Source organism: Peromyscus leucopus, chromosome X, assembly GCF_004664715.2.
Source record: "Peromyscus leucopus breed LL Stock chromosome X, UCI_PerLeu_2.1, whole genome shotgun sequence".
Lineage (NCBI taxonomy): Eukaryota > Metazoa > Chordata > Mammalia > Rodentia > Cricetidae > Peromyscus > Peromyscus leucopus.
The window spans coordinates 90265294-90288639 of record NC_051083.1 but is presented as its reverse complement, the minus strand read 5'-3'; the positions used below and the strand labels follow the sequence as shown (position 1 = coordinate 90288639).

The 23346-nt window shown below is 41.8% G+C and overlaps 1 protein-coding gene across 1 annotated transcript; it reads right to left on the bottom strand.

The window, feature by feature from the left end:
* Positions 1–16035: 16035 nt before the first annotated feature.
* Positions 16036–19955, bottom strand: LOC114681984 (melanoma antigen preferentially expressed in tumors-like). The gene is made up of 3 exons (XM_028855743.2): positions 18822–19955; positions 17301–17885; positions 16036–16545 (listed from the first exon to the last, which is right to left on the bottom strand). The coding sequence occupies exons 1-3, from the start codon at positions 19109–19111 to the stop codon at positions 16128–16130; spliced, it is 1293 nt and encodes a 430-aa protein (XP_028711576.2). The 5' UTR covers positions 19112–19955; the 3' UTR covers positions 16036–16127.
* Between the last annotated feature and the right edge of the window lie 3391 nt (positions 19956–23346).

The window sequence follows — 23346 nt, the reverse complement described above, 5'->3', positions numbered from 1 at the left end:
GCCTTTCTTCTTCCTGTCTCTCTCTTCAGTTTCCCACCTAGCTATAACCTGACTTGCCATAGGCCAAACAGCTTTATTTATTAACCAATCAGAGCAATACATATTCACAGCATATAGAAAGACATCCCACAACATACATATGTATTGAACATGTACAACTTTTTGGCTTGTTAGTCATTCAAACAACACAGTATAACAATCATTTACAGAGCACTTAACCTGTATTAGATACTATAAATGAACTAGAAATGACTTAAAATACATGGGATAGAGCAGGGCATGGTGGCACCTATCTGTAATCCTTAGTAGGGACGTGGGGGTGGGAGGATAAGGAGTTTGAGGGAACCATAGGTTACACAGTTCCAGGACAGCCTGGGCTGCACAAGGTTGTGACAAGTCCTCCCCCTTCTCCACAAAATAAAAAATGAACCCAAATAAAAATAAAATGATAAAATGTATTAGTTGGGAAGTTTCATGCAAATAGAATTACACAATTTTTAAATAAAGGACTTCAGCAGTAACTGGTTTTGATATTCCCAGAGAATACTGGAACCAAATCCCCATGGATACTGATGGATATCAATGCGTGTCCACTCAAAAAAGTATAATACATACTCAAAGAAAGAAAAATTAGAATAGTAGCTAGTTATGCTTATGTCTAACTTCCAGGAGAAAATATTGTTCATAAAGATGTGTAACTAGCTGAAGAGCACTAATGAGCACCATTCCCCCATATTTTTATCCAAACGATGCATTTATCTCCAAGTCCACTGTGGATTCGCCAATGTCACTGTGTCAATCCGTATCCTTTTCTTCTTTCTAACAATTTATTAGAAGTAAATTTGAGCTTATAGATAATTTTCATTAATAATGGTTAAAGGACATCTATATATCCTTTACTCAGGTCAACCTATTAACACCTTATCTCATTTGCTATATTATATGAGCGTGCATTCTGTCTATACACAGAGAAATATTTTTCCTAGAGTGAGAATTGCATACATTTACTTTTGTTTGTTTGTTTTGGACAGTGCTTCTCTCTGTAGCCCTGGCTGTCCTGGAACTTGCTCTATAGATCAGGCTGGCTTCGAACTCAGAGGTCTGCCTGCCTCTGCTTCCCGAGTGCTGGGATTAAAGGACTACACCACATTGCCTGGCCCATAATTCGTTTTCAATGTTTCTAGCTATAATAGTCATATATTCAAGTTCTTTTAAAAAGACCATCTTTTATCTCTATGATAATTCTATAGGGCTATAGTTGAGTGGTAGAGCCCTTACCTAGCATCCTAAAGGATATCCCCAGAACCCCCAAATAAATAAATGCATAAAAATGTAGCTATTGCCAAATGATTTTTGACCCAGGATCTCTAGCCCAGGCCAGCCTTGAACTCCTTATATTGAAAAGGATAGCCTTAAACTTCTGATCTTCCTGCCTCTATCTTCCAAGTTCTAGGTTGCAGGTGTGCACCTCAATGCCCCATTTATGTGGTGCTGGAGATAAATCCTTGCATATGCTTGGCAAGCACTTTAACTGAGCTACACCACCAATCCTGATTGCAAAATATTATAAAATGAAAACTCACATAACATATTTTAAGACTAATTCGTGGTAATTGTTTAAATTTACTCTAATCACTTTATGCATACTTGAGTTCTAAACGTGTACATTGAAATTCGAAGCTATGGAATTATAAATGAAGATTTACAACCAAAGTGTGGCATAACTTATGTGCTTTAAAAAAATGGTTCATGTAAAAACCTAGGCAATGTTGTAAAATTACATAGACCTACCAATTTCTTCCCACTTAAATCTTTTCAGAAAAATTTAAGGCTGCGTTTATTGTGTTGTGAATTTAAATGTCAACATTAATATTGCATTTTTTGATGATAATCTAGCCATTTTTATGATATTTGAAAAATTACTTTTAGGACTTGAGATCAACAAAATAAGGAGTTAATAAATATGGGTTTAAAGACTCGTTAAATTTAGAATTTAACAGCAACATACAAGTGGGCTAAAATAGGCAAAAATATACAAAATATGATTCAGCCATAAAGAATTACAATGTGCATACATAAGCACAGGTGTCTCTGGGATATTTTTCTAAGAATGTAATTACTAGTTTGTGTAGTGTGCACACTTCCAATTTAACTGCATGCTGCTGACATTTTCTAACCATGCACGAATTTCCACCCTTACAATCCATGTTTAACAGTTTCTGTTGCGCCACCTGCAGGCCAATATTTGGTATTACCTGACATTATTTTTCCAACCCAGTGGAGGTTAAATGAAGTCTCCTGCTTTGACACTTTTGATTATTAATACTGTTGAGCATATTTTCAAATGCCTGGTGGACATTGGGATATATTCTTTTGTGAATCATTTATTCAAGGATTTTGACAGTTTCTCCTGTTGGATTTTGTCACTTTTTCAAATTTATTAATGGGGGTTATTTCTTCTAACTTCAGTCTTTGGTCTTTTATGTACATAAAAGACACAGTCTTCCTCACTTGGTCACTTTGTCATTGCCTTTATGTTTTCTTTTGATAACTATAATATTGTCCCATTGTTAGTCTGTTCTTTCTGCAGTAATTTGTGTGTTTCCCCAAAGAAATCCTTTGAATATATACTCTTAGTTTTCCCTTTCACATTTATTTCTCCAATATACTTGGAATTATTTTGTGTAAAATGTAAGGGCACTGGCTGGAGATAGAGTGCTTTCCTAGCATGGAAACACTATGAAGCTAGAGATCCGTTTTCATATTTTCTTGATAAATATGCAGGCATCCTAATATCATGTGTTGAAAGGCCTTTCTCTCCATACTCATTTGTGATGAAATCCTATCAAATATGAAGCATTTGAGCTGGGCGGTGGTAGCACATGCCTTTAATCCCAGCACTTGGGAGGCAGAGGCAGGTGGATCTCTGTGGGTTTGAGGCTAACCTGGTCTACGTAGTGAGTCCCAGGACAGCCAGGACTGTTTCACAGAGAAACCCTGTCTCAAAAAACCAAACTAAACAAACCAGAAATGAAGCATTTGTATATTCTTCTGACAACTTACAGCCTTGCTGTTCTGTCCCACTGTTTTCCATGTCTGAGTTTGTGCCATCCTGCCCTTGCGTTATGACTGCAGCTTTAACAGGAAGTCTTGGGCTGTAGTAGGGAGTCTTCCCACATTCTTCTTCCTCCAGAGTTTAACTGTTCTGTCTACAAAAACAAGCACAGAGATTTCATTTTCTCCAAAAGATGCTGAAACTTTCGTTTTAGCATAAGTAGCTATATTTAAGGGCTATGGCTACAATTCTGTGGTAAAATAGCTATCGTCCAGCACTCAAAGACCCTCTGTCAATCTTCAACACCATGACAAAGAAACAGAAACTATTTTAGCATGAACACATTTGAGAATCTAATTTTAATGTTTCTCAAAGTTTCATGTTATTTAGTTATATATGTGTGTGTGCGCGCACGTGTGCACAACATACTTATTAAAATGTATCTGCATGTGTGTGCATGTTTTCATGAATGCATAGGCAGTGTACATGTGTGGATGCCAGGGGACAACAAATGCCATCCACTTTGTTTTTCTTTCTAAGACAAGGTCTCATGTTGGCTTAGCACTTATCAAGTAGCCTAGGCTGGCTGGCTGGCCAGTGAGTCTGAGAGATCAGCCTCCCTGGTGCCAAGATGAAAGGTGTGTGCCACTGTAACTGGCTTTTTTTGTATGTGACCTTTGGGAACTGAACTCGGATCGTCATGCTTGTCCAGCAAGTACTTACTGAGCTAACACTCAGCCCCTTCCTCACAATTTCAGAAATGCAGCAAGTATAGGTGGGACTAACAGAGAGGAGAAAAGAACAGGAAGACGGAGGGAGAGACTGCCAGCCACCACCAGGACAAGCAGCATGTGAAGATTCCAGTAAGCCATGATCCACGTGGCAAGGTATAGATTTATGGAAATGGATTAATTTAAGCTATAAGAACAGTTAGCAAGAAGCCTGCCACGGCCATACAGTTTGTAAGCAATATAAGTCTCTGTGTTTACTTGGTTGGGTCTGAGTGGCTGTGGGACTGGTGGGTGACAGAGATTTGTCCTGACTGTGGGCAAGGCAGGAAAACTCTAGCTACAGTTTTATTAGTTGCTTATATTTTTCCTCTCCTCTGCCCTCTCTCTGGTGTGTGCATGGCGGGGGGTTGTCAAGGTTGAATGTCTTCCTTATTGATCCCCACCTTACTTTTGGAGACAGGATCCCTCACTAAACCTAGACACTCTCTAATTTGAGCAGACTGGCTTTCCTAAGACACCTTCAGGATTGGCCTGTCTCTGCTACCAGCACTGCTGTTACTGTTGTGTTCATGAATTTTGCCCCCGCTGGCCTTTTTAAATATTTTTCTCTTTTTTAAAATTTTATTTTGTTTAAATAATACCTCTTTCACTTATTTTACGTACCAACTGCCCCCACTCCTTGCTTCCCATCTACCCCCCACCCCTTCCACATGGCGCTAGGGATCCAGACTCAGTTCATTATGCTTGCACAGCAAGAACTTTACCCAGTGAGACAGCTCCCCAGCTGGAGTTCCCCATGTTTTTACAAATTATTGACAACAAAGGCCATATTCATGAAAGAATTGTTTCTTACAAATAAAGCATTTCTCTTTCATTTCAAGAAATATATATATATATTATAATATATATATATATATATATATATATTTGTCACAGAATCAGAAGTAATCAAAGCAAAATATGGCATAATAAGTCAAATTAATCAGCATGGAAACTTTGGCCATTTACTTCTCCTTTAGATCCAGTGGACTACAGCTCTCATCAACCTATGCGAATAAGATGTATACAGCTACAGTAAAGAGGAGGTTACATTTTGAAAACATGAGCTAACTGACACACCTACCAGTCTCTAATGCAACTTAATTTTGTAACTGAATGCAAATCAGACATCTAAGGTCTCCCTGTATAGCCCAAGCTGGTCTGGAACTCATCATCCACCTGTTCCAGCCTCCTGCACACTGGGATTCCAGGTGGGAGCCACTGCAGACACCACTGCACTGCTTTGCCTAGCAGTGCACTGATGAAGCTGTGATTGGCGTTTAGAAGCTGCCTATGCCAAACAAACATTGACTTCTTTCTTAGTCCCACGAGGGAACTAAAAGCTGGATGAAAGCCCAATACCTCTGCCTTCATTTGGTATATCTGCCTCCTTTATGCTGCTGAAGGCACAGAAGTAAACGATTGTCCTTAGCCTTTCCTCTTGAGTCACTTTGGATTTCCAGAACATAAGCACCCATGACAAACCACCCTGATTGTTAGTTTTCTGTCTGCGTTGTGTTCTTACCCTGCAAGGAACGTCACGAAACACGACAGAATCCGCTTATAGAGTTTATTAGAAACAAAGGACAGAAAGTGCAGGCCTGTGGGAGAGACACGTGCGTGGAGAAGGGGGGTGGAATATGGCGCCGGACTTTTAAAACCGGCTGGGGGTGTGGCCAGGTCACGTCACTACTCTACGTGTGTGCGTAAAGCACATGGTCATGTTGCGCGCTTACATCACCATGCAACGTCACGGGACTCTGATCACGCGAGACCCCTTGGCCCGGAACTTGATAGGTGGAGACATCCGGGCCCACCGGGTATCCTAGCTACGGGACGCTTTTGATGCGGAAATGGCTAGACGGAAGTGTCCGCCCAGTAAATGGAACCGCGTTGTGAACCCTTCATTCCCGACTCTTTTACTTTTAAAAAGGAAAAAATTGTGGTTGACTGGGTGCGGGGGCGACGTTTCTCTTAAAGACTGCTTCCAGCTGAATAGTGGGCGTCGGTTGGCTCTTGGGGGAGGGTGAAGGGTATCTTGTGAAGTCCGGGAATGATGATGGGGGTCCTGGAACGGCGTTCTGCCTTCTCCTGGTTCCGCGGCTGTGGCTGTCCATCCGTACTGGTGCTGGGGCCTCCCATTTAACAAGATACTGTTGACATAGAGAGAGCTTAGAGAGAAAGAATCATTATTATTTTGTTTTGGAGTTGGCATTTGTCTGAGGTAGATTTGGCCTGCCCAGATAGAGGCATGTGACATTTACCTGAGGTAGATCTGGTCTTAGTACTCTGCTTAATTTCTATCTGAGACAAGCCTCATTAGAGGTAATTCATGTAAGGCACCTGTTTTCCTCAGGCAAGCCTTGCTGGAGGTAGTTTATTTAAGATACCTGTTTCCCTTACTAGGTTAACACTTGGGAACCACAGGTGATCAGTTGCTGAGTATTGAACAATGATAAATTACTGTATTACATTATTCCTTACCGCCTGGATATTTTTGATGGTCCTTTTTTGCCTCCGGCTCTGTGTGGCCCTGGTTGGAAAAGGAAGGGGTGGTACCTTATTCCTCTGGAATTGGCGGCAAAGCAGGGGATCCTGATGTCCTCTGGAGCTTGAGAGTGAGAGGCCCTGTCTGTTTCACTGTATATGAAGAGAGATTCTTCTGGGATGGAGGTGAGATAAAAGGTTTTAGGTGAGACAGGTGGACCCAGTGAGGAAAGCCCTCGAGTTTAGCAGCTGTAGGGGTTACAAGAATTACTTTGAAGGGTCCCTGCCACTTAGGGGAAAGGGGTGAAAGGCGCTGACCCGGAGGGGAAAGAAGAACCTGATCTCCAGTGTGTATTGGAGGTGGGCAAGGATTGTCACATGACTGAGGCAGTGAACAGTCCGCATAGCTCCATAGAATAGACCTTAGATGACATAAAAGAGGGTTAACAGGCTATCTGGAACAGCTGGAGGCTTGGAAAAAGACCTGGTGTTAGAACTGGTCTGAGGAGATATTTAACTTTTCCTGCTGCATGGCCATTATATGGCCTGAGACACTGATCCTCCTTTTGCTGTGAGAAGTCCACGCTCCCTCCAAATAGCAGCATGGGACAGGAGGATATGAAAAGCATATTTGGAGTCTGTAGAGTTAGTGGCTAGGAGAAGAAGTAAGAGAGCTGCTGGCGCGTCTGGGAGGAGGCAAATGTGTGGTGTGAAAAGAAATGGACGCTCCTACCTTAGCTAGGAGATCCCTCCCCATTAAAGGTACAGGGCAACTTAGCACCACTAAGAATGTATGTGTGAGAGGGATGCCTCTGAAAATACAATTAAATGGCGGTGTCTGCTGAGGTAGATAAGGCTGTCCCTGTACCCGACAATAAAGGAGAGGTGGCATCCCAAGACTCCCAGGACTGAGTCAATGGCTCTGGTGTCCAGAAGGAAAGAAACGGATCGCTTCCCTGCTGCGTTCTGGGTTCCCTGTCATGTCTGTAGCCAAGCCTAGGTCTGTTGGAGGTCTTAGCTTGATGTACCCATGCATCTTGGTGCCTGGGGGCAGTCAGCTGACTCTGTCTTTCTAGGCGGCACTTTTAACAAGGCTGTTGATGGCCTAGCAGAGCATTCGGTAGCCCGTGGCCTTTTCCTCATTTAAAACAGGGACCCAACAGCTTTTGGAAGTCAGCGAGTGCCAGCACTTGGCAATTTTGTTTTCGGGCTTTTATCTCTTCCCTGGCACACCTTAAATGCCACAAGTGACTCTTTTGCCTGTGGGGTCAGGAGCCTCGCTCTCCAGATGCTTAAGTTTTAGTCAGGTAGGTCTGGAGAACAAGAGACAGATTCGTCCTTATCCTGAATTATTTACTGGTTTTAGGGCAGCCTTACGGAGGCCTGTCAGGAGACAGGTAATAAACCTATCTCTGGCTAGACAGCCACTCTGGGTGTTGTAGCCCAGTGTGGTTCCCGGTCAGGAACCGCTTCGGCTCCTGGGGGTGTGAAAGGTTAGTTTGATGAATTTCGTCTGCGTGAATCCTAGCCTGCTTCCCATACCCGCCTGAGCTCCTCAGAAGGTCATGAAAGGTGAGACTATAAGATTGAGTTATATATTGAAACTGTTTAATGAAGGAAGCAGAATTAGACATATAAGAACCCAGCTTACTTTTTATCTGAGAGAGTGGATGGAACATGAATTTTAATTATTGGTTCCTTAGCAAGATCTAGAGTCAGAAATTCCGGAGTCAGAGAATCCTCTGGTTTACATATAGCTAGGAGCATATGAGCAGGAGAGAAGGAAACGAGAAGAGACAGTTTAGCGTTGAGAGAGAAGAAAGCAACTCTTTCCATTTGCCTGAACGCCGACAGTGATTGGATAGCTCCCGTGAAATATCGGGATCCAAGGAGCCGCTTAGTGGCCCTTTGTTATTTTTTTTAAAGCATACTTTGGCCATCTCCTTTTTTTTTTTTTTTAACATAAACGAGTTAGCTTAGAAATCTTTATGTGAGGCATTAAACTGAAGGATTTAAAGCTTCAACAAGACAGCCCAACGGAGAGGAAGGAGTAACAGAGTTGGAAGCCTTGTTTCCCATGTCTGCAGCAGAGGCAGAAAAATAATAAAAAAAAATAAAAATAATAAAGAAAAAATAAAAAGAAACGTAATCCGGAGCCAAGACCTCAGGCGTCCCCAGGGTCTCGGAAGGATTTCAGGCACAGGCTGCTTCTGGGCTCGTCAGCCAAAGAAGCAGGGGCCCCCTCCACGGTGAGGAAAGGATCCCCCGGGAATCCAGACAGCGTTTGTCCCTCCGTCAAGGGATGAACGTGTCGCCCTCACGTGGCTCAGTCAGGACGCACCAACGGCGTGGCCCTAATTGAAGAAACACCTCAGGCTGCAGACGTGGGAGAGGCCAGAAAAAATTAGGCCAGTTGGCCAGCGATAGGGGCTGACCGTAGCCAATGAAGACCGTGGTCGGGGGTTCCCCCGGTCTCAAGAACACGTGTGAGGCGCCGGACAATCAACAGTCGTTCCCACCGGTTCAGGAAACCGTTTACGCCGGCCGAAAGTGGGGGCACTCACCAATCCGGTTCGGTGTTGGATGCAGTTTGGATGCGATTCAGGCTAATGGAGAGCGGTCTGTCGCTACGGAGCAGATTCCCGGTCCGCGGCTGCCAGCGCGGAAGCCCGCAGCGCCCACTCGGTTTCGGCACCAAAAATGTTAGTTTTCTGTCTGCGTTGTGTTCTTACCCTGCAAGGAACGTCACGAAACACGACAGAATCCGCTTATACAGTTTATTAGAAACAAAGGACAGAAAGTGCAGGCCTGTGGGAGAGACACGTGCGTGGAGAAGGGGGGGGAATATGGCGCCGGACTTTTAAAACCGGCTGGGGGCGTGGCCAGGTCACGTCACTACTCTACGTGTGTGCGTAAAGCACATGGTCATGTTGCGCGCTTACATCACCATGCAACGTCACGGGACTCTGATCACGCGAGACCCCTTGGCCCGGAACTTGATAGGTGGAGACATCCGGGCCCACCGGGTATCCTAGCTACGGGACGCTTTTGATGCGGAAATGGCTAGACGGAAGTGTCCGCCCAGTAAATGGAACCGTGTTGTGGTATCCTAGCTACGGGACGCTTTTGATGCGGAAATGGCTAGACGGAAGTGTCCGCCCAGTAAATGGAACCGCGTTGTGAACCCTTCACTGATGACAGAAATTATCCATGATACACCTGAGAAGAAGTACCCTTCATCTGAGGACATCTGAGGACCGTGCTGGTTTGAATGAGAATGACCCTCATAGGCTCATATGTTTGAATGTTTGTTTCTCAGTTGGTGGAACTGTTTATGAAGGATTAGTATGACCTTGCTGGAAGAGGTGTGGCCTTACTAGAGGAGGTGTGCTAGTGAGGGTGGGTTTTGAGATTTTAAAATCCCAAGCCAGGCCCAGTCTCCCTCTCTCTCCCTCCTGCTTGTGGATCAGATGTAAGCTCTCACCTACTTCTCCCACAGCATACGTGTCTGCCCACTGCCATGCTGTCCATCACGATGATCATGGAGTAAACTGTAAGCAAGCTCCTAACTAAACACTTTCTTTTATAAGTTGCCTTGGTTACAGTGTCTCTTCATGGCAATAAAACAGTAACTAAGACAACAACCCTTCCCCTCTCCCCGGAAGCAATGAGGACATTTTAGGGCCACCTTGTGAGAAAAGAGGCTGAGATAATTATGGGCAGATTTACACCTTAACCAGGACAGTGAAATTCCGATTTTCCGTCCGTTTAAACCTAAGGCTCACTGTCCTGGCTAGTTTTATGTCAACTTGACACAAGCCGCACTCCTTTACTTGTTCCTCCTCTCAATGTGGTCACATTCTCTGCTTCGCACCAAAAGAAAAAAACAAAGGAGAGAATGAAAAATCAAATAAACCAATGGGTTTTATTACAAGAAAGTAGTAATTCTGAAGATTCTGTTGCCTTTATAGAAAATAAAAATACTTTTTCTGGATGATGTTTTATCATCCTTCATGGTTGCTCAGTGAAAATATGACCCAAAGGAAATAGTCAAGGTGAAGAGTCATTGGCACCCTACATTTTTAGCATACATAGTAATAACATGAAGGATACTCAGTGCCCATAGCAGGCTGTCATTCTCCACAATACTCCATTATGAACTGAACACAGGATGAGGAGTATGTCATGACAGTAAGTTGTCAGTCTGTCTCATATTAATTCACAAACTGAATAGTATTCTAACAAATGCTGTCAACAGGTTTTTGTTTTGTTCTTTTGGTTTTTCCAGAGGGTTTCTCTGTGTAGCTTGGAGCCTGTCCTGGAACTCACTTTGTAGACCAGGCTGACCTCAAACTCACAGAGATCCGCCTGGCTCTGTCTCCCGAGTGCTGGATGAAAGGCATGCGCCACCACCACCTGGCTAACAGGTCTATTTTTTAACACAGTTTTTTTTATATAATTTAATTTAATTTTATATATCAGCCACGGATTCCCGTCCTCCCCTCCCGCCCCCCCACTTCCTCCTAGCCCACCCCCCATTCCCATCTCCTCCAGGGCAAAGACTCCCCTGGGGATTCAGCTCAGCCTGGTAGATTCAGTCCAGGCAGGTCCAGTCCCCTCCTCCCAGGCTGAGCCAAGTGTCCCTGCATAGGCCCCAGGTTCCAAACAGCCAGCTCATACACTAATGACAGGTCCTGGTCCCACTGAGTGGATGCCTCCCAAACAGTTCAAGCTCATCAACTGTCTCACTTATCCATCGGGCCTATGTTAATAATAGAGAGTTAAAGTAAAAAGTTTCTATTACTTGACAACAGGCTAAGGAAATCATAAAAATCTGTCCTGCTTGTTCTTTTTATAATCAGGTTCCTTTACCTGCAATAACTAATCCTAAAGGTACACAAAGGAATGAAATTTGGGTGGGGGGCACCAAATGGATGTATTTCATTTATTAGATTTTGGAAAATTAAAATATGTTCATCGTACCATTGACATTTATTCTGGGTTCCAAAAGGCATTTGCCTTAAGTTCTGAAAATTATATAATTGTGCATTTATTAAAAACAATGGCTGTAATGGGCTTATCAGCACAAATTAAGACTGATAGTGCCCCAGCTTATGCTTCCAGTAAAATGAAACAATTTTTTGCATGCTAAAATATAAAATATGTTACCAGAATACCATACAAACCTACAGGACAAGCAATTTTTGAAAGATCCAATCACATTCTAAAAGAGATGTTTGCTAAACAGAAGTGGGATATGAGGACCCCCTAGAGATAGACTGCATAATGCCTTACTAATTTAAAATTTTTTAAACACCAATGAAACAGGAAAAACATTTGAGTTATAAAAAGAATTGTTGAATTGAGTCAGTCCACGTATTATAAATGTTTTAACTTTTATATATAATATATATAATATTATATAATAATATATAATAGCCCAGGGGAAGTGTTAAGGCCAAGGTTATGCTTATGTTTCCACAGCAGATAATAAATAGTGGATTCCACTGAAATTGATAAAAATCAGCCATGAGCAAGAGACATCTCCAAGATGATGCAGATGCAGGGATGCCTCTGCCCAAGTTGAGACACAGAAGACCTTTGCAACAAACAACTAATCCTTCCACCTGGGGACAGCTTAAGAGTTTGTGTGATAAAGGAGAGACAATACTTCGCATTACTCACAAGCCTCTAAATGCTACAAACTTATTTCTTGCCATGCTTTCCATGGTAACGGTGCAGGTAAAAGGGATGGATCATGATTACTAGGCTTTTATCCCCAATCCTTCAATTAACTTAGCAGTAAGTTGGGCAGATATGAATATTCCTGTAATGGTTTATCTTGGCTACCTGGTCCTTATGACAACCGAGGTCCTGCTCAGCCAATGGAGGAGGGTAAAATGATTGACAATTATACTGTTTTAGTACAAGGAGTTCCTATTTGCATGGGAAATGGAATTCAGAGGTTATATAAAAATAGCCTCTAAAATATGGTTATTCATAGTCAATACTACCCAAGATTATAATAAGCTTTATATGCTTCATGCATCTGGTTTTAAAGGGTAGATTAATGCTACTAGTTCCATAAATCTACCTTTCTGTGAGATGAGGGTTACCAACAAGGAATCTGACTGGGTACATTGGCAACAGTGTAAGAGTGAGAAACCTTGAGTGCTAATTAGTATCTCCAAAGGAGACGTCATTGATTGGAGCCCTTACTGCTCCCCTCAGAGAAAATATTCTCACTCAGAATTAAGACTGAAACTGTATAATTTGAATGGAACTGTGGAAATCAGTGCTTCAGTTAATGAACCTATTTGGTGGCATGGAGTTGGAATGGCAAGTCCCCTCCTGCAATTTGGCGATTCAACTCAGACTCACTTGTGGAAATTGGCACGTGCCTTCCACCTCTTAAGGCGTGGGAAGGAAAATTAAACATTAAGATGCTAAGTACACTCTGTCTTTTAGACTAAATCAAAGCCATCCTTTTATGGCATGTGTACCATTACCTTACTCGCTACTGAAAGGGCCTGTATGGAAAGGGCCTGCACCTGAATAAATACAGCATTACTTGTGAATGCTGTGCCCTTCATACCTGTGCTAATTCTAGTATGCTTTTAAATTTGACCTTTGAAAGTTTATATAATCTCAGAGCAAGGCCAGCAATCTGGATACCAGTGAAGTTGTCATGGCCATGGCAAGACTCTCCTGTGAGGATCCCTGTACAGAAGCTCACTGAACGAATATTAAAAAGAGCACATCGAATGGGTGAACTGGTGGTCACAGTTATTACAGGAATCATTGCATTGACAGCCACAGGAGCAACTGCTGGAGTGGTGCTTCATAAAGAAATCCAAACCGCCGAATTCACTGGAGATTGGCATAAACATTCAGAAGAACTGCGGACTAAACAGAATAAAATTGATAGCAAGATAGTAAATGAATTAGCTGAGTTAAGGCAAGCTGTTGTATTGTTAGGGGATCAGTTAGAAAATTTTGAAGGAGCAGATAAAATTAAAATGTGATTAGAATGTTTCTTCTTATTTTATCACACCCTTGAGATTTAATAAAAGCAAGCATGATTGGTATAAGGTTAAGATGCATTTGTTTGGTCGCCTTAATTCTTCTCAAACAGTTTGTAACTTATAGAAAGAAATTAAAGAAACTTTTGCAAAAAAGTTACCTGATACGACAGGAATGGGCATTATGGAAAGTCTTGCAGATAACATAGCTTCATTCAATCCTAGGAATCACTTTAATAGATTTCATATCCTAGCAGGTGTTGCTCTTGTTCTAGTAATAATAACTTTATTTGCTTTAAAATGTGTTTTGGTCTACTTACATAAGATTGTAAGACAGATAGAAAAAAAGACTATATTTACTGTGAGCCTGCATAACCTTCAAGATAATTGATTTTTGTATAAAATGGGGGATCTGAGACTGCACTCCCACTGGGCTACACCTGGTCTGGGCTCCAGAGAGTAGCACCTAGCCCTAATCCATCTTTTGTTTAACTGATACCTTTTGTTTCTTTTGTTGCCCTATGTGAATCTTGTCTCAGAGTCTCCCTAGGATACAAAGGCCTAAGCAAAACTTGCTCGGAGAACCAGAAAACTGTGGTACCTGATGATTTGAGGAATTTTCACTTGCCAGTATATTTTTGGGAGTTTCTTCCAGGTTGTTTTGAACATATGGAAATCAATTGGCTAAAACTGTAAATATAGAGAAAAAAATGACCTGGGTGAAGGGAAAAATTTTCAGTTCTTAAGAGACTGGATCCCCTGCAGCTGTGAAAGGCTCAGTTCATTATTAAGGTGCCTCTGAGTTTTCTTTCTGTGTGAACCCACACACCCATGTTGTGACACTTAGCAAAATATAAGTGTAATCATACAAGCAAACTTTAGTTTTGTAGATAAATTTTCATGTTTTATATCTCTAAGATATAGTCCAATATCATCTCAATACGTGAGAACTATGAACAAAATTCTGTAAATTTTAACTATATTTTTGCTTGGCTGATCTGAAATCCGGTATGTTATCATTTAAAAATTGAAACAATATAGACATATTATTGTTTTTGCTTTTTCTTGCTAGATCTTTAAAATGCAGTTAGGTTTTTTTTTTTAAAAAAAAAAACTGCATAAATGGTTATTTTTGTTTCATTTCCTTATTAAGTAATTAAAATGCAGTGGTGTTGACATTTCAGCATGTGATAGGAACGAACTAAATTTTATACACCTTTGCTATGTCCTTGCAATGCAGTATATTCCAATTTCAATACATTCATAACATAAATACACTACAAATTAATTGGTTTGACATGCTTTTTTGTATTATATCTTGAACAAACATGCTTTTCTATATATGGTAATGACATTTTGGAGTATCAAATATAAAGGACTCCATATACATATTTGCTACACAATATTATAGCAAATTTTGGCAACTTTAACAGAAAAGAAACAGCAGAATATTCAAACAGAATCATGTATACCATGAAGGATGCCATGTATCCTAAATGTCTCACAAGATAATATGATAGAAGGTGGTCTCAAGTTGATGGCTCCATGGCAGTTGGGTGAAAATTTTGAATAGGTTAGTTCAAGAACAGTTCCCAGGGCAGGTGGTAGAAACTTTAGAGCAGGCTAGCTCAAGGAGGCATATCAGTGTAGTCCCACTCCTGAAGGCTGTACAGAGACTCAGGCTCCTGCTCTCTCTGCTTCCTGGCCTCATGAATTGGAAGGATCTCCCTCGGCCACAAGCTCTTTACCATGTTCTTCTGCCTTGCTGAAGTTCCAAACCAGTGCAACAAACAATCACGGTGATCCATCTAAAGCAGGGAAACAAAGTTCTCTTCCTTGTCTATTATGTCAGACATTTTGCAAGATGACAGAAGGCAGACATCAAGCAGATGTTTAAGAAAGCCTCCAAGATGGTAACATTTAATCCATGAATTCTGTTGAGAAGAGTCAACATCATTGAGTCCACTTTGCATTGAACAGACCATGTAACAAGAACAAGGAAGATAAATCGGGGCCCAAGAGTGTAAAACAACTTTCTTCTATGCACTAATGAACTGGTGTAGATAAACCACAGAAACATTCAGCCTCTGAGTAGCTTGAGACAGGGACCTGTCTGTTTGTCTGTTCATTCTTGCTGCCTACAATAATATCACAAACCGATCCTTGGTAAATAAGTATGAAATAAAGAAAAACTGAGCCACTCAATAGATAATGGACACAGATTCTTTTTCTCACTGTTAAATCCAGATGGTTTCCCATAAGCAACTGAAAACATCTTAATAGAGAAACTTAATACAACTCAGGGGATAAAAGTATCAGTTTCAATAACTACCTGCCCTCCAAAAACATATCCAGGAAAGGTTAGAGTGTCATGTCTGCAGTCAAGTGGCCAGAAGTAAATCTCAGTGAGGACAAGGCTGTGGTAATTCATGATATAGTCTTTCCAACTCATCTACCTAAAACTTTAGTAGATAGGATGAAGTACTATCAAGAACAATAGTCAAGAGACACACAGACACTCTCAGAGTCCTCCATCTTCTTCTAAGTTATTCTCTATAGAAATCAGTTACATACCTATATTTTTAACTGTATTTTGCTACAACATAATAACCTTATATATTCAGTCTATGGGATCAAGAGAAAAACATTTAATACTTAAAGGGAACATATCAAGGTGAAACTGTGTTGGACTATAAATTTAATCAGAGAAAGTCATCCAACGCATGTCATTCCTTTTTGCCTCTTGTAGCATTCTTTTCAATCGTGCCTGCACATCAGCAAGCTTCTGTCGATCTAAACTGTCTGAAAGTGCCATCTCCCATAGCAATGCACAGGGATAGGACAAAACACATATTTAAGCTTCACCAAGGATGTTAAGTGCTCAAGAATTCTCATTAGCATAGTCATGGTAATTGGATTGGAGGAAAAGTTGAGGATTCGGAGTTGAGAACAGCGACTTAGTGCGGAGATGAGAACAGACATTTTAGAGTCTGTTAAAAGGCAATGATTGATTGCCAGATGTTGCAAGGTGCTAGAGTTATTCTGCAGGAGGTTATAAAGGGGCTCACTATCTTCCCAGTTCATTGGGTTGTTGCTGATATTCAGGAGCTTTAAGTGGTTGGCTTGAGGGCACTCAGACAGAAACTTGAAGTCGTTGTAAGAAAGTCCACAGAATGGTAGATGTAAGAATTCCAAACTAGCTGGTAGGACTCTACAGGGAGGAAACAGAAAAGTATTTCTGAAAAATGAGGTCTAGAAGAGGGGAACTATATCTATGAATCTGAAACCAACTACTTTGCACATGGATTGCATGAGCAGCAAATGATGTGAGCTTTCACGTACTTAGTAGACTTGTGGGTCTATGAAAGACACTTTACCACCCTGACAAATACTATTTTAACCTCGACACTGTGTACAATACATTGTTATACATTTGTGTGAAAAACTTGGTGAAAAATATTATCTATTTAGTAATTACTGAGCTAATTCACCTGCTCAGAAGAGATAGGACAGAGAAGCAACCAATTGGAAGCTCCTTTGGCCAGTCCCCAAGTGACAGCCTCTACAGTCACAGCCTGAACCTTGGAGATTTTCCTAATGCTCTGACATTACTGTCTATGGGTAGATGGCTATGTGCACCTGTGCCCAACCTGAAGTCTTTCTCTCAATTCCTCCTCTTCATCTCTCGATAGCCAGAGGAGGACTGCATTGTTCTCTTCACCTTTATACTTCTGGAATGAGCACTGTGCCCGCACATGCTCAGCTGACTAAGGTTTTTGTAACCCCATTTTTCTCTTCAATTACAGAAACATACCCTTCTCTAGCTGTTTTTAAACTCCCAGCATAGCCCACTGCTGAGGTGGAAAGAGAAAGGGCTATGGGAAACTTAAGAATATCTAAGAATTACTTCTCTCATCTTAAAAAGAGGCTATTATTGGAAACTCAGTATCCATCCCATACCCTTACCTCAGGACATTTTCAAGATGATCTGTGAGGCAGAAAGAGGACAAGTTGAGCTCGTTGAGATGGTCCATACGCCCAAGCTCAGAGATAAAATTTCGAAAGGCTTCCCCATTCAAAGATCTACAAGTGATTTTACACAGACAAAGTCTGTCCAGGTGCACCACCTGAGCCAGAAGGGTGGTGACCTCACTCAGAGAAGCCTGATCAACTGCGAGGTGATCAATACATTTCAGATCCAGATGACGTAGGGTGTTTCTACAGTCACACACTTTGTCTATTTGCAAATCTCGGCAGCACAGGTGCAAAGAGCCTGAGCTCTGCTCTACTTTATTCAGAAGCAGAACTAAAAATTCAGTTTCCCTTAAGGTTCTATCAAGGGAAAGGTTCACTAACAATTCCATAGCCTGCCTGGAGGACTGAGCCTCAGGTTCTGAACTTGCCATACTACACTGGCCTTCGATTTTCAAGATAGAGTGCTTAGAGTAAGCACAGCAGTGAAAACAGGCAGGTGACTTAGTACTGCTCTCTGGACAGATGATCTTGCAGCCAACATCCTGCCTTAAATCTAGGATCCTCAGTTTAGGGCTCCTGCAGGGAAAAGAGAACACAGAACACTAAGAGGTAGCAAACATTAATATAACAGAGCAGGATCACTGATAACACATAGTGGCAAAATCATCTTTCTTTTTTCCTTTTGTTATTCCATATACCAGCTACCAGCAAGACTTTCTTATTCAAATACTTTACTATTTTCTATGATCAACGAATGCTCACAAGTCTTGCTATTCTTGTCTTCTATGAAACATCTCCATTACGTATCTCTATCAACAGTAGCCTCAATCACATCTATTACAAAATTAAAATCCTCTGTAAGACATTAGAGTTTTTAAGATAACCTCAACTGATGTACCAACCACCTCACATTGATTTTCAGCATTCACCATCAACTAACTGTGAAAGATTATCCAGTCCTCTCTCGCAACAGGCTACAGGATAATGTGTTGCTATCTTGCCATACACCCATTATACACATCCTTACTGAAAAGCTGAGTTCTTGGCAGTAACACCTGAAGACCATCAGGCATGTCTTTCAGTTCACCATGTTTCTTGTATGCTTAATTTTCTAGTGTGGAGACAAAAACGGGCCAAGCCTTTACTACTGCGGTCAGTGTCTTCTCATGCCCATCCACTGAGGAAGCAGCAGTGGACAACAGAACAAAATTCTCAGTAAACAGCACACACTATTTTCTCTTTTATTCTCCACCAATCCTCAGCAGTCTTAACACTCATGTCCTTCTACATAATAGTAACACCATAATGTGAATTCATCAACAGTGTCCTCAAATCGCTTACATTCCATACCCAACCTTATAAGACACTTGTTCTCAAAGTGACCTCAACACTGACCATCAGTCCCATAGTCTTTTTCACTGTTTCACTTTTTTGCATACTACCTTTGGAAGAGTAGCAGGCTGTGGCATAACCTCCTGCGTCTTACCACATCTCTGTTATACAGGGTCTTACCTAGAAGCTGAATTCTGGACAGGTAGGAACTGAAGACTCTCAACCATGGCTTTCAGGAGTTCTCGCTGGGACTCCCGTGTCCTTAATGATCCAATGTGGAGACACATAAAAGGCCAAACCTTCACCATTGCTTTCACTATATTCTTATGCCCACCCTTGAAGGCAGCAGAGAACAATGGAACAAAAAGCTCCCTTGGTATCACCTCGAGAGCGTGAATTGCTGCAGGCTCATTATTCAGTAGATGCTGTATAGAAAGATCCAACAGTGTGGGCAGTTCCCTGTTGTCCATCTTAATGAACCTGCAGGAGGGTGAGAAACATTAGAAAACTTGACAGATGGCCACAGAATCTTCTTTGCAACCATTGTTAGCAATATAGTTAACTATTTGTAGAATAAATAAAACAGCTGTTTCTAGATACCTGCCTCTATTTGTAGGCAAAAGAAATTGGTTTGTGAGTGTATTAAGGTCTATTTGTGTATGAATAGACATAAAACCAACTCCTTTACATATGTGTATACACAAATATTTGTAAGTGATCAAATACCAATAGAAATGAGCACTAGGTTAGCAGAAGACAATTTTGGTCACTTAGCTACCTGACTCCTGATATTTCATCTCAATAGTATAGAAGCCATCACAAAAGAAAGGGTGAATCTATACAAAAATGATGCCATCATCTTTAGCTTGGAAATATAAAATACTAAGACATATTAACTGTGATTAAAGAAAAAAGTATGACATTCCAGCCCATGACTTGTCATACTTGGATCACCTTTGTGGCATATGAAGAAACACCAAAATTGCAAGAGATATGCACGAAAGAAGATGGTTAGGGGCTTCAAACTGACCTGAGCCTATGGTCAGAAACACCAGTCCCAACATAATCCTAAAATACAAACATGTATCCTAAAGATAAAGGGAGACCCAGTGTAATGAAGCAACTCTCCCAAAGATGTCCAATTAAATCCTTAAGTTCTCTCCCTTATGTAGTAACAGTCTACCTGAAAACAGAATAGAAATTCTAAGCATCTAGTAAAGGTGCCACATCAGGTGTTGTGTTGGAAAAAGAACTATATGACATGGTTAGTGTAGACTAGAGGAAGGTATAGAAATACAGAGTGAATTCCATTAAGATGTGTAATTAATATATCTTAAAAATGAATGGACTCGTTATTTTGATTTCTTTATATATTTTGAGGTCTTTATATATTTTGGAGATCAGCCCTCTGTGTCAGATGTGGGGTTGGTGAAGATCTTTTCCCATTCTGTAAGGCTGTCCTTTTGTCTTATTTACTGTGTCCTTTGCCTTAGGACAAAGAAGCTTCTCAGTTTCAGGAGGTCCCATTTATTAATTGTCGCTCTCAGTGCCTGTGCTACTGGTGTTATATTTAGGAAGTGGTCCCCCACGCCAATGCGTTCAAGGATCAGAATCTATTCCTGGTGCATGAGTGGACTTTTTGGAGCCCACTACCTATGATAGGACACCTCGTGCAGACTTGAGGCAGGGGAAGGGCTTAGACTTGCCTCTTCTGGATGTGCCTCCCCATGGGAGGCCTTGTCTTCTTGTGGGGGACAGTGGGGGGTGTGTTTGGAGGGGGAGGCTGGTGGAGTGGGAGGAGGGAAGAGGGGGATCTTTGATTGGTGTGTAAATGAATGGAAAAAATTTTCTTAATAAAAAATGAATGGACTCAATGGGGAAAGAACAAAAAAGAACTAATCACAAGGTTGGTTGGGAAGTGATCAGAGAGCTGAAAAATATAGTGAAGGGGAGTTGAGGAGGTGAATATGTTCAAAATATACTGTATGGAATTCTCAAAGAATTAATAAAATTATTTAAAAATAAGTGAGTGGTGTCATATAATGAAAATTTGAAACTACAGTCTTTGAAACAGTTTCTGAGAAAGTGTAAAGTCAAAGAGGTGTGAGAATCATCCAAAGAAATCTGGCAATTATGGAGAGGAAAACAAAAGGGGGAAATTAAGAATCTGACAAAGCAAAAAGAAACACAGAATCAGAATGTTCATAACTTAACCCTTTAATACCCAAAACAAAGAACTTACTGTAAAGAGTTGTCCTCAGACCTCCATAGAGTTCCTTGACATGTACTCCCCTGCACTTAAACACATCACACAAACACACAAACAATAATTTAAAACTAATCCAAAATCAGAGAACAAACAAAAAGGAAGTGTCAGGTTAAGGAAAGGTAAGACCTTAAAGTTTCAGCAGCCTCCTCTCTCACATAGGCTGTCTTCTGCTGGGTGGGATAAGAATGTCCTGAGATCAAATCCCCAAGAAAAATACCAGGATCCTTTCTTTCTCAACTCTTAAAACACATATGAGATAATTGTATGGACATCAGCAACCTCATAATTTACAAACTATAGAGTCCCTGAAGAGAGGGAGCACCTGCCCCCAATAGGTATAAAAGTTATGAATACATAGTAGAGGTTCGTGGGACACAGAAAAAAAATAAGAGTTCCTAAAAGGAAGAGAGTTGTGTCAGATAACTGACCTTTGACTGGTCAGGGCTCAGCACCAACCTAAAAGTCAATAAAGGTGAAAAAACCCAAAGTCAATTCTCAGTTGGCGTACTCCAGTAGTGGACCTAGAAATAAGCACAGTTAAGACTTGGACATTTAAAACATTTGGTTTTGCCCATTGTGTTCCCTCCTTTCCTTTCCACTATTCTTCTGTATCATTGATACTTTACAGCATTTTCAAACCTTCTAGGTTTTATTCCTTTCCGTACATTTACCTAGTTTGGTTCACACATTTGTAATTATGCACTCCTATCATTGTCTCTTTCCCCTCCTCTTCCTCACATGCTTCCCCCTTTTCCTTCTCCACTTTCTTTTATTCAGCATTGCTTCTTCTTAGGTTCCTCCCACCCTACTCAGTTCATTTAGTTCATTTACTATGACCACATGGACCCCATTCAGTCTTAACCTCGTAGTTCACTGCACACTGTTTTTGATTCCTGTTGATGGATTCACAATATGCCCCCACGGTTGGGCATGTTTGTGCATGCCCCGCGGACCTAGACACTTCTGCCTAGGCAGTTCCAGTTCAAAATAACCATTTCCGGGTCAAGGTGTCTCATGTGACCAGGACCCTGTGGTTTTGCATGGTTGCATAAGAGCACGCAAGGCAACCATGTGATCTGCGCATGTGTGGAGTAGCCACATCGACCTGTTTATGCATGCGCCATCCAGCCTTTATAAGCTGGCACCATATTCCCGGCTTCCTCCTTCTTCTCCTTCTCCACACGTATCTCTTCTGCAGGCCTCAGCACTCTTCTGTCTTTCTCATCTTAACAAAACTCTTGTTAGTGGATTCTGCCCTGTTTCATGACATTTCCTCACAGGGTAAGAACACCGCTAAATAACTAACATCTGCTGCTAAGACCAAGTGGGCGCTTCTGGGCGCCCTGTGCCTGTAAACCCGTAAACCGGGGACTGCTGTACACAAACTGGGGACTCTGCTCCTATGTGACAGATCGCTCTCCATTCTCCTGGCCACACTAAACTCCATCCAACACTGCTTCTCCAATTGGTGAGTCCCCCACTTTTCGGCCAGCGTAAACGGTTTCCTGAATCTGTGAGAACGACTGTTGAGTGTCAGGTGCCTCACTGAGGATTCTTGAAACCAGGGTAACATCCGGCCACGGTCTTTATTGACTATGGTCAGCCCCTATCGCAGGCCTAAATTTCTAGCCATCTCTAACGTCTGCAGCCTGAGATATTCCTCGCAGTTGGACCACCGGCCGTTGGGTGCATCCTGGGGGCTGTGTGAGGGCGATAGTTCTTCCAGCTTGATGAAGCCATAGACGCTGTCTAGATTCCCAGGGAATCCTTGCCTCATGCAGCAGAGCCCCCGCTTCTTGGCTGACAAGTCGATGAGCGGCCTGTGCCCAGTATCCGTCCTTGGCCTTGGGGACACCTGGGGCCTTGACTCCAAATCACATTTGGTTTTTTTATTTTTATTTTTTTATTTTTCTTCCTCTCTGCTGCAGACATGGGAAACAAGGCTTCCAACCCTATTAGTCCTTCCTCTCCCTTAGGTTGTCTTCTTGAAGCTTTAAAACCTCTCAGCTTAATGCCTTACATAAAGATTCCTAAGCTGATCCATCTCTGTACTAAGAAATGGCCCAAATATGCTTTACAAGATAACAAAAATGGCTGCCGAGCGGCTCCTTAGATCCCGATATTTTACAGGAGTTATCTAATTTCTGTCAGCGAGCAGGCAAATGGAAAGAGTTGCTTTCTTCGTTCTGAGTGCTAAACTGTCTGTTATGGATTCCTTCTCTCCTGCTCATATGCTCCTAGCTATGCCTAAACTGGAGGATTCTCTGACTCCGGATTCTCTGACTCTAGATCCTGCTAATGAACCTCCACCTATCTGACCTCCGGCTCCTACCCCTGCTCCTAGGGTGACTGTTCCTTCAGCTCCTCTTCCGGATTCTTCTCCCTCTAAAGCTGATCTTCCTTCGGCGGCAGCTGCTCCTCCTCCCTCGGCAGCGG